A 12770-nucleotide genomic window follows, 5' to 3' on the forward strand; every position below is an offset into this window, starting at 1 on the left:
TGGCAAGGCCACACGGAAACACAGAGTCAAAAACGGAGCTTCAAAGTACAAACCGACACCATCCACAAAGTTGCTTCTTGCAAAGGCCCATGTGCCTTTGCTCTTCCTTTATGTCTTATGGGAGGGACCACTCATCCCCAAGCCTTACTCCCGAGTCGTCCCTTTTGTTTAAACTGTCCTTGCCTTCTGGCAGCTCTGCGCATGCGCGCACTAGGAACAGGCTCCTCGTGTTCCCCTGCCTCTCTGATGTCCGACTCTGGAGGCTCCGGAGTCTGCACATAACTCCCAGATGGCCCTGGCCCCATCTCTGCCTCCGACGCAGAGCCCTCAATCGAGCCTTCCCCAGACTCCAGGACTGGCCCATGTTCCTCCCCAGTGTCCTCAGGTTGCTGGTGGACCACAACAATCTGGGCTAGTACTCAAATTACAACATCCCTGAAAAAAGTGACTTACAGCAGATCCCTGCACATGACCATTACAGTGTTCCTACAATCACAGGATCAGAATTCAGGTGTTTGCCAAACCACATGTCCCAAAGGTGCTTCTTTCAAGAGGCAGCTGGACTTTCTTGTTTTTCTTTGAAGTTGCCTCTTCAGAAAAGCACCTTTGGGACAACCATGACCTGGATGATTGAGAATCTCCATAGACATTTGGCAAATCCTGGCCTAAATCTTCTCCCCTTTTAAATGTAAATCTTAATTTGTTTTTAAATTATTGGGTATTTTAAATTGTCTCAGCCAAATTATTTAATTCGTTTTTATTCTATTTTAAATTTTTGTATTTATGTGTTTTATTCTGTGGCTGTTCAGCGCCCTGAGTCCTTCGGGAGTAGGGCGGTATATAAATCCAATAAAATAAATAAATAAATCACATCTAAAATTCTGACTCGCCCCACCCCCATCTATTCTCTTGCCTCCCAAGTCCCAGCTGATCAGGAGAAAATGGGGATTTTGCAGTAACCTTCCCCTGGATTGGGGAGGGATGGAGATTTTACAGTATCCTTCCCCTGCCACGCCCACCAAGCCATGCCACGCCCACAGAACCGGTAGTAAAAATTTTTGAAACCTACCACTGGTCCATACTCGGGACCATTGCGGTGTCCCAAGGTCATGTGATTCCCTTTTGTGACCTCCTGACAAAGAAAGTCAACAGGGAAGCCAGATTCACTTAACAAGCGGGTAACCAATTTATCAACGGCAGTGATTCACTGAACAACAGGGGCAAGGAAGGTCGTAAAATGGGTCAAAACTCACTCAACAAATGTCTCATTTAACAACAGAAATTTTGGGCTCAATTGTGGTTTTAAGTTGAGGGCTACCTGTACAGCATCCAGTTTTGGTCACCATATTGTAAAAAAGATGTGGAGACTCCAGAAAGTGTGCAGAGAAGAGCAACAAAGATGATTAGGGGACTGGAGGGTAAAACATAGGAAGAGCGGTTGCAGGAACTGGGTATGTCTAGTTTGATGAAGAGAAGGACTAGGGGAGACATGATAGCAGTCTTCCAATATCTCAGGGGTTGCCACAAAGAAGAGGGAGTCAAGCTGTTCTCCAAAGCACCTGAGGGCAGGGCAAGAAGCAACGGATGGAAACTAATAAGGAGAGAAGCAACTTAGAAGTAAGGAGAAATTTCCTGACAGAACAATCAACCAAAGCTTGCCTTCAGAAGTTGTGGGTGCTTCATCACTGGAGATCTTTAAGAGAACAATTAACCGAGGTTTAGCAACTGAAATTATGCTCCCAATTGTAATTCGAGGACTACCTCTACATGCAAGCCTAAATCAGATGCATTTATGGAGATGAGAAAGACCAGGAGTAAAATGTAAAAGCCAGACCCCGAAGCAGCTGATTTGGAAATGAAAATCAGTAAACAAGCCTGTTACATATATATATATAAATATTTATTTCTGTTAAACAAAAATATTATCTTCAAATCTTGTGAAAGTTTTTCGGTCACCTTCTTTTGACCCAACCCTGATTCACCCCCAGCAACTGAGGAAACAGCATTTTTTTCCCCCCTCTCTTCTGCATACATGTAGAGCCAAAGAAGATTTTTGTACAGCTTAAAAGCAAATTTAGCAACTTTTGAGACTTGTGGACTTCAATTCCCAGAATTCCTCAGCTATGCTGGCTGAGGAATTCTGGGAGTTGAAGACCACAACTCTTAAGAGTTGCTAAGTTTGGAGGCTCCTGACCTAAAGGAAGGTTCTGCTCAATACAGTTTCCTTCCCCCCACCACCATCCCAATTTATGGTTTGGCATTCAGGAAAAATTTCCACAAATCTGCAGGAGAGGTAAATTAGCAATTCCTTGAGAAGAAAATAGGCTTGATATCGGGATCCTGTAACCCACTGTTCAAGAAAGCGGAGTTTTCTTTTGGAAAAACTCAGGTGCTTCTTTCTGTACCCTGTCGTCTGAAAATGCCCGGTCCTGCATCAACTCTGCAGGCTAGCACGGAAGGTGCTCGTCTCAAAAGACCCCCTTCCGTCTACTTCTTTGATTCCGGAGGAGAAAACGGAGATAATCATCACTCGGATGCTTCTCTTCTGTCATCTCTTTCCTTGTTCCGCAATAACTTGAGAATGTGTTTTTCAATCACTTGCTGGACTGGAAAGCAAAGAAGAATTTTTACTGTTGGGAAAAGTATATGCCATACGATAATAAATCTGCCGAGAAGCACTCTTTGCCCATCTGGGATGATGGGGCTGCTATGAAAGAATTTCCTCCACCTACCCCCAAACCTACCTTTTTTGTGACCCAAAGCCACCGCGAGGTCCATTGGAGTGTAGCCAGAATCAGCTTCGGTGGTAAGGTCTGCGCCACGGGCTGAAAACACAGAGCAAAAAATGGGGGTGTCCCCACATTTATTTATTTATTTATTTTATTGAATTTGTATACCGCCCTACTCCCGAAGGACTCAGGGCGGTGAACAGCCATAGAATAAAACATATAAATACAAAATTTAAAATAAACTAAAACGAATTAAATAATTTGGCTGAACAAATTTAAAACCCCAATAATAAAACCAAATTTAAAATTTCCATTTAAAAAGGGGAAAGACTTAGGTCAGGCCAGCTTGATGAAATAGGAAAGTCTTGAGCGCGCGACGGAAGGTACGCAGATCCGGGATCCTCCGTATCTCCGGGGGGAGCTCGTTCCAGATAGTAGGTGCCCCCATAGAGAAGGCTCTCCCCCTGGGGGCCGCCAGTCGACATTGTTTGGCCGACGGCACCCAGAGGAGCCCCTCTCTATGGGAGCGTACTGTTCGGTGGGAGGCTATTGGTGGTAGCAGGCAGTCCCGTAAATAACCAGGTCCTAAGCCATGGAGTGCTCTAAAGGTGATAACCAAAACCTTGAAGCGTAACCTTGAAGCATCATCATAACAAGCTAAAACTCACAAATAATTTATAGGGAATGACTAAATCATAGATCATGGACTTCACTGCAGCCAAACTGGGAGTCATTTTGTGGCAACCTAAAAGACCAGGTAAAAACATTGCAGCTGAGGCTTAAATGGGCTGAAATCTGATTCCAGCTTTTAAATTATTTCCAGGTTTAAGCATTTTATTTTTCATGTATGTTACAGATTGTAAAAAACATTGACTCTGAATTCCATCCAAAATGGCCGAACACCGGAGTGTCAGTTTGGGGCAATTGGCTCCATCAAAATTTTATGACCCAGTCAGGAGGAATTCTGGGAGATAATAATAGTAATAGGTCCCTTGGGTCCCAAAAAGATCCGAGGTGGCGCAGTGGTTAGAGTGCAGTACTGCAGGCTACTTCTTCTGACTGCCGGCAGCCTGCAATTTGGCAGTTCGAATCTCAGCAGGTTCAAGGTTGACTCAGCCTTCCATCCTTCCGAGGTGGGTAAAATGAGGACCCAGATTGTTGGGGGCAAGAGGCTGACTCTGTTTAACCGCTTAGAGTGGGCTGTAAAAGCACTATATATAAGTCTAAGTGCTATTGCTATTGCAATAGGTTGCCTTTCTTCCCCCATCCCCATCTCTATTGAAAAACACATTCTGGCATGGGGGATTAGATGATTAAGCATAGCAGGTGTGTTTGACTTACCTAGCAAGACCTCAACGCATTTCACGTGATTGCCCCGGACAGCATAAAGCAGCGGAGTCCCACCATTCTGTAAAGATGGTTGATAAGGTTAAGCCGCAGATGTCCCAATTTGTGGGAGTGTGTGTATGTGTGTGTGAGAACATTGGTGCAACTTTTGGCTAGGGAAGTTTCTGGCTCACCAATCTTTACCCTTGGCCACATTTCAGTTCAATTGAAGTCAATGTTCAAAGCAGGGGTGAAATGTAAAATTCGTTACTACCAGCTCTGTGGGCGTGGCTTGGTGGTGGGTGTACCCACTGGGTGGGTGTGGCCAACTTTTTTTTTTTTTTAACTTTTCAAAGCATTTTTTCTAATGCTTTGAAAAGCCTCTGCCGATCAGGCAACTCAGCTGGGATCATCAGAGACTTTTCAAAGCATTTTTTTTACCACCTCTTCAGCCAAGAGGTTACAGAAAAAAATGCTTTGAAAAGCCTCTGAGGATCCCAGCTGAGCTGCGCAATCATCAGAGGCTTTTTTTTTTTTTACTTTTAAAAGCATTTTTTCGGCCAAAGAGATTGTAGAAAAAATGCTTTTAAAAGTTAAAAAAAAAAAGCCTCTGATGATTGTGCGGCTCAGCTGGGCATGGGGGGTGGGGGCCGCAGGGATTTTTGCTACCGGTTCTCCAAACCACCCGCCGCCATCGCTACTGGATCGGGCGATCCAGTCCGAATCGGGAGCATTTCACTCCTGGTTCAAAGTATCTAATCATGAAACTTTTAATCATGTTGGCCAATGAAACAGAGAGATTGGAGTTATTAGGGTTAAGAGAACTCCCCTCTTGCAGACAAGGGAGTTGCTCTCCCACCCACCCACCCCCAGTCCATCATCTCATCTCCAAAACTCTTAAGACAGTGTTTCTCAAACTTGGGAATTTTAAGATGAGTGGACTTCAATTCCTAGAATTCTCCAGGCAGCCATTCTGGGAATTGAAAGTTCACGCATCTTAAAGTTCCCAATGTTGAGAAACACAACTCTAAGAATCATAGCTCTCCTTTCTAAATGCCTTTTGATCAAGAGGGCACCTGCACTTAGATTCTTTCACCTGGTTTGCTCCACAGGTGTTGGAACAGGTCCTATAATCCCCAGCCACCATGGCTTAATGCAACAATGGGACCTGGAGTCCAGCCTCTACAGAAGATAACAGGGCTCAACAAGGCAAGATTCAAATTTTAAAGTTAGGTTGTTCTGTAATTCAAATCCCCTCTCAGCTCACATATTTGATCTCAATTATAGCCTCTCAAATCTTATTATCTTGCAGGATTGTTGTGATAATGAATACGGGCAGGTATATCGTGTTTTTGGGGAGAGAAGTCAACTAGAATCAAAATAATTAACCGAATAGAAATATAGGAGAGACTGAATGTTCAGCTCCTTTGGATTTTAGCAGCTAGAAAAAAAGAGGTTGGGCTCATACAACACACCTGATCAGGTCGATTTAAGGAACCTGTCCGGATTGGGTTGAGAAAAGAGGCAGTTTTAATCCAAAATAACTAGGTAACTTCATAATCAGGATTTTCTTGTCCTATTCTCCTTAGCTTATAAATGTCTTGTGTGCCAGTGTGGTCAGTTGGCTGTGTGATTGGTTGTCTGTTTGGAGCTATATTTAAATTCTGAGCAGCTGATTGGTTCTCTTAATTGATTGGTCGTTCGAATGGCTAAGGTAGGGGTGTCAAGCTCAAGGCCGGTGGGCCAGATCTGGCCCACGGGGTGCTTAGAAGTGGCCTGCGGTGCCGCCCTGGAAACAGCAAAGGACCGGCCCACGGTGCCTCTGCCAGTGAAAACGGGCTCCCAGGCTGGGGGGGCGTGGCCAGCTTAACATCACTCATGTTGGGGGCACCTGTGGTGGCCTGAGCACTCTGCCAGTGAAAACAGGTTCCCGGGCCCTGTTTTAGGTCGTAATGGCCTCCTGCAGCCCTCTGCCAGCGAAAATGGAGTATCCCCCCCCCGCCCGAGCTCCATTTTCACTGGCAGAGGGCTGCAGGAGGCCATTACGACCTAAAACAGGGCCCGGGAACCTGTTTTCATTGGCAGAGTGCTCAGGCCACCACAGGTGCCCCCAACACGAGTGATGTCAAGCTGGCCATGCCCCCCGCCCCAGCCCCCCAGCCCCACCTCCGAGGTCAAACAACCCTGATGCAGCTCTCAATGAAATTGAGTTTGATACCCCCTAGCCTAGGCTAAGGAGAATAGGACAAGAACGGCAATTCTGAGTTAAATTACAAGCCCCCATCCATTACATCATGCTGACCCCTAAACGCATTCAAACTCCGGGACGGAGTCCAAACCTGGCCACTTAATCCTCCAAGAGAAAGCGACAAAGAGGCAAAAAATTTAGACAACCCCCATCTCTGTCTCCCATCTCTCCATTTTAGAAAAGCTTGCTGAAAAGATGGCGGACTTACAATTGCAAAGAACTGAAGAGAAAGCAGATTGTCTCAATGTCCTTTCATCCAGGTTCAAACCTGGAAAAGGGTACCAAAACCTCCAATGGCTTTTTTCAATGATTCGTGGTGGGATCGAGCAGAGCTGGCCTTATGGGATGCCCCCGTGGCTTTTGACCCCATCAATCATTCTATCTTACTGGACCACTTCAGCTCTCCTCCCTCAGTGCCACGGACAGTGTTCTGACCTAGGCTTCCCCAAAAAGCACAAAGCAGAATCCTGGTCCCCACAAAACCCCTTTTTATTAAACGAACAGTGAATTCCTTTCATTCACCTTCAGCAAAGTCTTTCAAGGGGGAATTTACAGTCACAGACCTTATCTGGCTTGGAAAGCTGTCAGAACCGCCTCACTGATGTCTGACTCTGAAGGCAGCTGATAACTGGCATCCGGCCCTGGCCCCCTCTCTGCCTCTGATGCAGAGCCCTCCTCAGAGCCTTCCCCAGACTCCAGGACTGGCCCACGTTCCTCCCCAACCTCCTCACTGTCTGAATCTGCTGCCAGCTCTGCTGGCTGCTGACGGGCCACAACAGACAGTTACCCAATCATAGGTGTTGATGTCCACGGCCTTCTCCAACAGCAAGGTGACAATGCCCGTGTATCCCCCTGTGCTGGCGAGGGACAAGGCACTCTCCCGCTCCTTAGCAAGGATGTGGGGATCTGCGCCCTATAGAGAGTAAGAGAAAGATTTAGAGCAGGGGTCTCCAACCCTGGCAACTTTAAGACTTGTGGATTTCAACTCCCAGAATTCCTCAGCCAGCTTTGCAGTGATTCACTTAACAACTGTAAAATGGGCCAAAATTCACTTAACTGTCTTGCTTAGCAACAGAAATTCTGGGAGTTGAAGTCCACAAGTCTTAAAGTTGCCAAGGTTGGAGACCCCAGATTTAGAGAACGCTCAAAACTGCTGCCAGAAATATTGGCTTTCTAAAGCCATTATTCCCAGGCAAGCTTTCATACCCATTCTAGCATGCTACGGACGGTTTCGATCTCTCCGAAAGCCGAGGCCCACATCAGAGGGGTGAATCCTCGCTCGTCTGGCTTATTCAGCAAGTTCTCACCTGTAAAAAGAGATGAAGTGGGCAGCGGGGCCTGATCGAAATCCATGTTTTGGAGAAACATTTACTGAGTGGAAATTCTCCGGGCTGTATTTCTCTAGCATGATGCTTCTTAAAGTATGACCCTAAAACTGTTAGGGTACCAGTGGAATCCCCTGAAGTCTGCTACCGGTTCTGTGAGTCTGCTACTGAGCATGTGGTTTGTGTGTGCATGAGCGCACAGCGCTAAAAAAGAAACATTTTGAAGCCTTCCGAGTCTGCAAAGGCAAGTAGAACAGCGAGGGGAGGGGATCCGCTGTGCCACGTGATTTAGATTAGCTAGAAAGCAGGAAATCCGATGATTCTAGCTAATATAAATCGCACGTCACAGCTGATCGTCACCTAGCTGATTGTGGGAAATACCGGTTTGTTGAACCGGTAGCATTTTTTACTAGCGGTTCGCCCGAACCAGTCTGAACCAGTAGCATTTTACCCCTGTGTCAGGGGTTCCCCAAGACACTCTCAGGAGTTTTCAAAATCAAAATTATTTGCCAGCCTATGTTGAAAAATAGTAAAATATTAAAAGTCCATTAATCAAACGTGAGACTGTAGCCATAACGAATGCGTTGGTTTTCATTTTTAATACGACAAATGTTAACTCATACAGATAAAAACTCTTTTGGCGTCTTCCAATAATTTTTAAAAGTGAGAAGGGGTCCTGATAGAAAATTTAAGAAACATTACTCTAGTATAGCATTTGGCAAACGGAGCAACATTAAGAGGTGTGGACTTCAACTCCCAGAATTCCTCAATCAGCATTCTGGGGAATTCTGGGAATTGAAGGACACGATTCTTAAAGCTGTTCAAAGTAAGGCTCTCTAGCAAAAGAATGAGAAACTGAGACATTTCACGGCTTACCTTTTCGGAGGTTTTCCTTTAACAAGGTCAGTTCACCCTGAGCTGCAAGCTGGTGAATGGACAGAGCTAGAAAATCAAAAGTGAAGACAATGACAAAGGGTTAGTAAATTAATAAATATGAATGAACCGTTCCACATAATGCAATTTTGAATACCTTTTTAACAATCAAGCACATTTCAGATTTACTGAGGCAAAGAGTTGCTAATTCAAGTATGTTTTATATTACGTAATTTATACTGATTTCAGTGGGTGAAGAAGGAGCTAAGTGCTACATTTTTAAACTTGGAGAAATCTTATCTCTCGCCTTGACTACTGCAATGCTCTCTACATGGGGCTCCCCTTGAAGAGCACCCGGAGGCTCCAACTGGTCCAGAACGCAGCAGCGCGGGTAGTGATGGGAGCAACATGGCGCTCCCATGTAATACCGCTCCTGCGCGAGCTGCACTGGCTCCCGGTGGTCTTCCGGGTGCGCTTCAAGGTGTTGGTTATCACCTTTAAAGCGCTCCATGGCATAGGGCCTAGCTATCTGCGAGACCTCCTGCTGCTACCGACAACCTCCCATCGACCCGTGCGCTCCCACAGAGAGGGCCTCCTCAGGGTGCCATCAGCCAAACAATGTAGGCTGGTGACCCCCAGGGGGAGGGCCTTCTCTGTGGGGGCTCCTACCCTCTGGAATCAGTTGCCCCCTGAGATAAGGAGAATCCATGACCTCAATGCCTTCCGTCGTGCCCTTAAAACCCATCTTTTCCAGCAAGCCGGGCTGACTTAAGAAGAAATTTTTAAATTCTTTTAATCAGTTTGTGACTTCTTAACTTTCGGGCCAAATTTATATATATTTTTAACTGTTTTTAATATTTGTATTCTATGTTCTTATCTTGGCTGTACACTGCCCTGAGTCCTCAGGGAGAAGGGCGGTATATAAATTGGAAATTAAATTAAATTAAATTATTCATCCCTGTAGCAAAACATACATTATCTTGACAAACCTATGGGACAAAAAATGGAATCAAAAAATGATGAACACAAAAGCTCGATTACAAGGAAACTGAATTTTTCATCCAGTGCCTTCTATAGCATGTGTTTTATTATTAAGAGGCTAACATTGGCTCCATTTATCTTGCAACATTCAAATTAATTCATATAAATTAATTTGGACCTAATCTCTAAATCAGACCATTAAATGTTCAAAAAAAACCCCAAATGAATTGTCCCAGCTTGATTCACCCATATTTGAATTGATTAATCAATTCAATGAATCACATATTGGCAAAAGCCTAGCAGATTTTCCTAACAAGGAGGGGAAAAGATATTTTTCTGTCTTCCAAGGGATTAAGTTTTAACAGAAACAAATACAGTAGTGTACAGCAGGATGAAAACTGCAACTTAAAGTGAAAAAAAGTTTTAGAAGTCAATCTTTCATTTTTGAATTTATCCAATTAAGAGTAACTGAAATGGAATCCTACACTGACAAAGGGTTGGGCTAGATGACCTCCAAGATTTTTTATTTTTTTATTTTTATTATTCATATTTCTATGCCGCCCAAGTGCCAACCCTTATTTTCTATGATTTCGGAGCTTCATGTTGATGAGCTGTGCGCTTTATAGTACTTGCATGGACTGTGAATGGCCAAGAGGTATATGAACAACAATGTTTCCCCCAAAATAAGATATTCCCTGATAATAAGCCCAATCAGGCTTTTGAGTGCATGGCAATAAGGCCAAGTGCTTATTTCAGGGTTCAAAAAAATATAAGACGGGGTCTTATTTTCGGAGAAACACGGTATGAATCCATAACATTTGTAATAAATAAATACAACTTCTCCCAGTGTTTCTCAGATAAAATATTTAAAATAACATTTGAATTCCTTTTGCCTATTGGTCTTCCACTTCAACAGGTTTCCCCCTCTCTGTGCTTAATTTCAACAGCTGAATATGCTGGACTCGCACAACCTTAAAAGGGCTTTCTTTTTTGACACAGAAAAAACTCACTATCCAAAGTAGCCGGCAAGGCAGACACTTCATTGCCACGTTGGCGATTTGTCAGGGTGCTGGAACGCTTCAGGATCCCCCCGTCTGCATTTTGAGAAAGGAAAGAAAGAGAAAATTGAATCTTTAGCATTCGCCACAATTAGCGAGATTCACTTGGCTTGCTAAGTTGTAGCTTTGCTTTAGAAGCCCAGTTGAGTTCCTCCAAGATAAACCCTAAGGCAGGAGTATCCCCAGGGTGTGGACAAAAAAAGTCAAAATAGCTACCACAGAACTATTGAAGCTTTGCCTGTTTGTGTGGCGGCCATGCTATTGTGGTGGCCATCTTGACTTTTTTGACTATAGCCCTGCTCTAAGGCAACATACAAATAGGAGAAAGAGAAGGCATTGAATTAATGCCATTTTGGTTAAGAATTGACATTTTTCCTTCCAACTCTTCTTAGCACAGTACAAGATAAACACACTCCAACCTCAACTTTTTGCTTTTTTTGAATTTCTTCCCCCTTGTATCTCACACATCCTTCCCCCCCCCCCCGTTCCCTTTTCCTCCCTTAATTTCCTACTTTCTTTTCATCCTTTGTATTTTATATAATAAAAATAAAAATGATTCATAGTGAAGAAAATGTTTTTTTCCAGAGCTGTCTTCCACTCTTTTGGACAATTTAAACTGGGCACATTTACTCCATGGGTCGGAAAGATTCAACAAATGAACTATTCTTTGCTCTTTTGGCAGAATACAGAAACTTCCCATCCGGGTGGCATCTGCATCTTTTCTCATTACATTTATGCAAGGCACTCATGTGCTCTCAAGACTTATAAAATGTATCCTGTTTAATTGAGGTTTATTTTTTCAGTGTGTACAGGATTGCCGTTTAAAGACACAGTATTCCACTACTCATCATGTGCATCATTCCTAACTTAACTTGAATACAGATAGTCCTCGAGTTACAACCATTCACTTAATGACCATTCGAAGTTACAACGGCACTGAAAAAAAAGTGACTTATGACCGTTTTTCACACTTACAACTGTTGCAGCATCCCCGTGGTCACCTGATTAAAATTCAGAACGTTTGGCAACTGGCTCCTATTTATGACGGTTGCCATGTCTCAGAGTCATCTGATCCCCTTTGGCGACCTTCTGATGAGCAAAGTCAGTGGGGAAGCCAGATTCGCTTAACAACCATGTACCGTATTTTTTGGAGTATAAGACGCACCTACCTTTTTTGGTGAGGAAAAGAAGAAAAAGAAATCTGCCTCTGCCTCTGCCTCTGAGCAATTTTGCCTCCTTGCAGCAAACAGCAAACAGCCTGCTTTATTTCATTTTCGTTTTCAGCATAGCTTGATTAGCACAAGAGGGAAAAAAATCTGCTCCAGCAATTTACCTCTTTGCAGCAAGCAGCAGAGCCCTGAGAGCAAATCAGCTGAGAGCAAATCAACTGAGAGTTGGGAGGTCAATCCAATCAACTTGTGCTAATTAGGCTGTGCGGAAGCTGAAAGGAGCTGTTTTTTCTTGCTGTTTGCTTGCAAGGAGGTAAACTGCTGGGAGACAGAGGCCAAAGGATGGGGGCCAGTGGGTGGGCAGGGCTACATTTGGTGTATAAGACGCCCCTAAATTTTCACCCCCTTTTAGGGGGGAAAAAGGTGCATCTTATTCTCTGAAAAATACGGTAACTAACTTAGCAACTGCAGTGATTCACTTAACAACTGTAAAATGGGGCAAAATTCATTTAACTGTCTTGTTTAGCCCCAGAAATTTGGGGCTCAATTGTGGTCGTTAAGTCAAGGACTACCTGGATCATAAGACTGAGAAACTTCCATTTTTTTTTATTCTGGAAAAAAAGCCGAGATTTTAACAAGCTGAATTCTGCTTCGGTTAGCCTCTCGTAGCTCATCTTCCCCTCAGAACTCCCTCCATTCGGACTCGAGCTTTGCGAACATACCATTTAAATCATCCCCGGCTTCTGAATACGGAAACAACTGCAGATTGATTATCGTGTCGTCGTTGTCGTCGTCATCATTTCTGTCGCTAGCTGAAACTTCAGGATCCCTCTGGCCGGTGGCTTGGATCATGTTAGAATCGCAGGGTTGTTATTGTGTCCGCAGGTGTGTTGACACGCTGTGAAAGTGATAACACTGAATGAGATTGGTTGGCTCGGAAATTTGAGGGTTGGCAGCATGCTGGGTAGGATAGAACTGCAAGTAGTTAATGCAGTGTTTCTCAACCTTGGACACTTTAAGAGGGGTGGACTTCAACTCCCAGAATTCCCCAGCCAGCAAAG

The 12770-nt window shown here is 44.2% G+C and overlaps 1 protein-coding gene across 1 annotated transcript; it reads right to left on the minus strand.

Moving 5' to 3' along the window:
- Nucleotides 1–1978: 1978 nt before the first annotated feature.
- Nucleotides 1979–12600, minus strand: RFXANK (regulatory factor X associated ankyrin containing protein). Its single transcript, XM_070931824.1, has 8 exons — nt 12432–12600; nt 10493–10576; nt 8505–8570; nt 7510–7610; nt 7091–7216; nt 4071–4137; nt 2745–2825; nt 1979–2606 (listed from the first exon to the last, which is right to left on the minus strand). The coding sequence occupies exons 1-8, from the start codon at nt 12559–12561 to the stop codon at nt 2527–2529; spliced, it is 735 nt and encodes a 244-aa protein (XP_070787925.1). The 5' UTR covers nt 12562–12600; the 3' UTR covers nt 1979–2526.
- Nucleotides 12601–12770: the final 170 nt, after the last annotated feature.

Source organism: Pituophis catenifer, unplaced genomic scaffold (genome assembly GCF_029215685.1).
Source record: "Pituophis catenifer annectens isolate HBS135680 unplaced genomic scaffold, rPitCat1.0.hap2 SCAF_1, whole genome shotgun sequence".
Classification (NCBI taxonomy): domain Eukaryota; kingdom Metazoa; phylum Chordata; class Lepidosauria; order Squamata; family Colubridae; genus Pituophis; species Pituophis catenifer.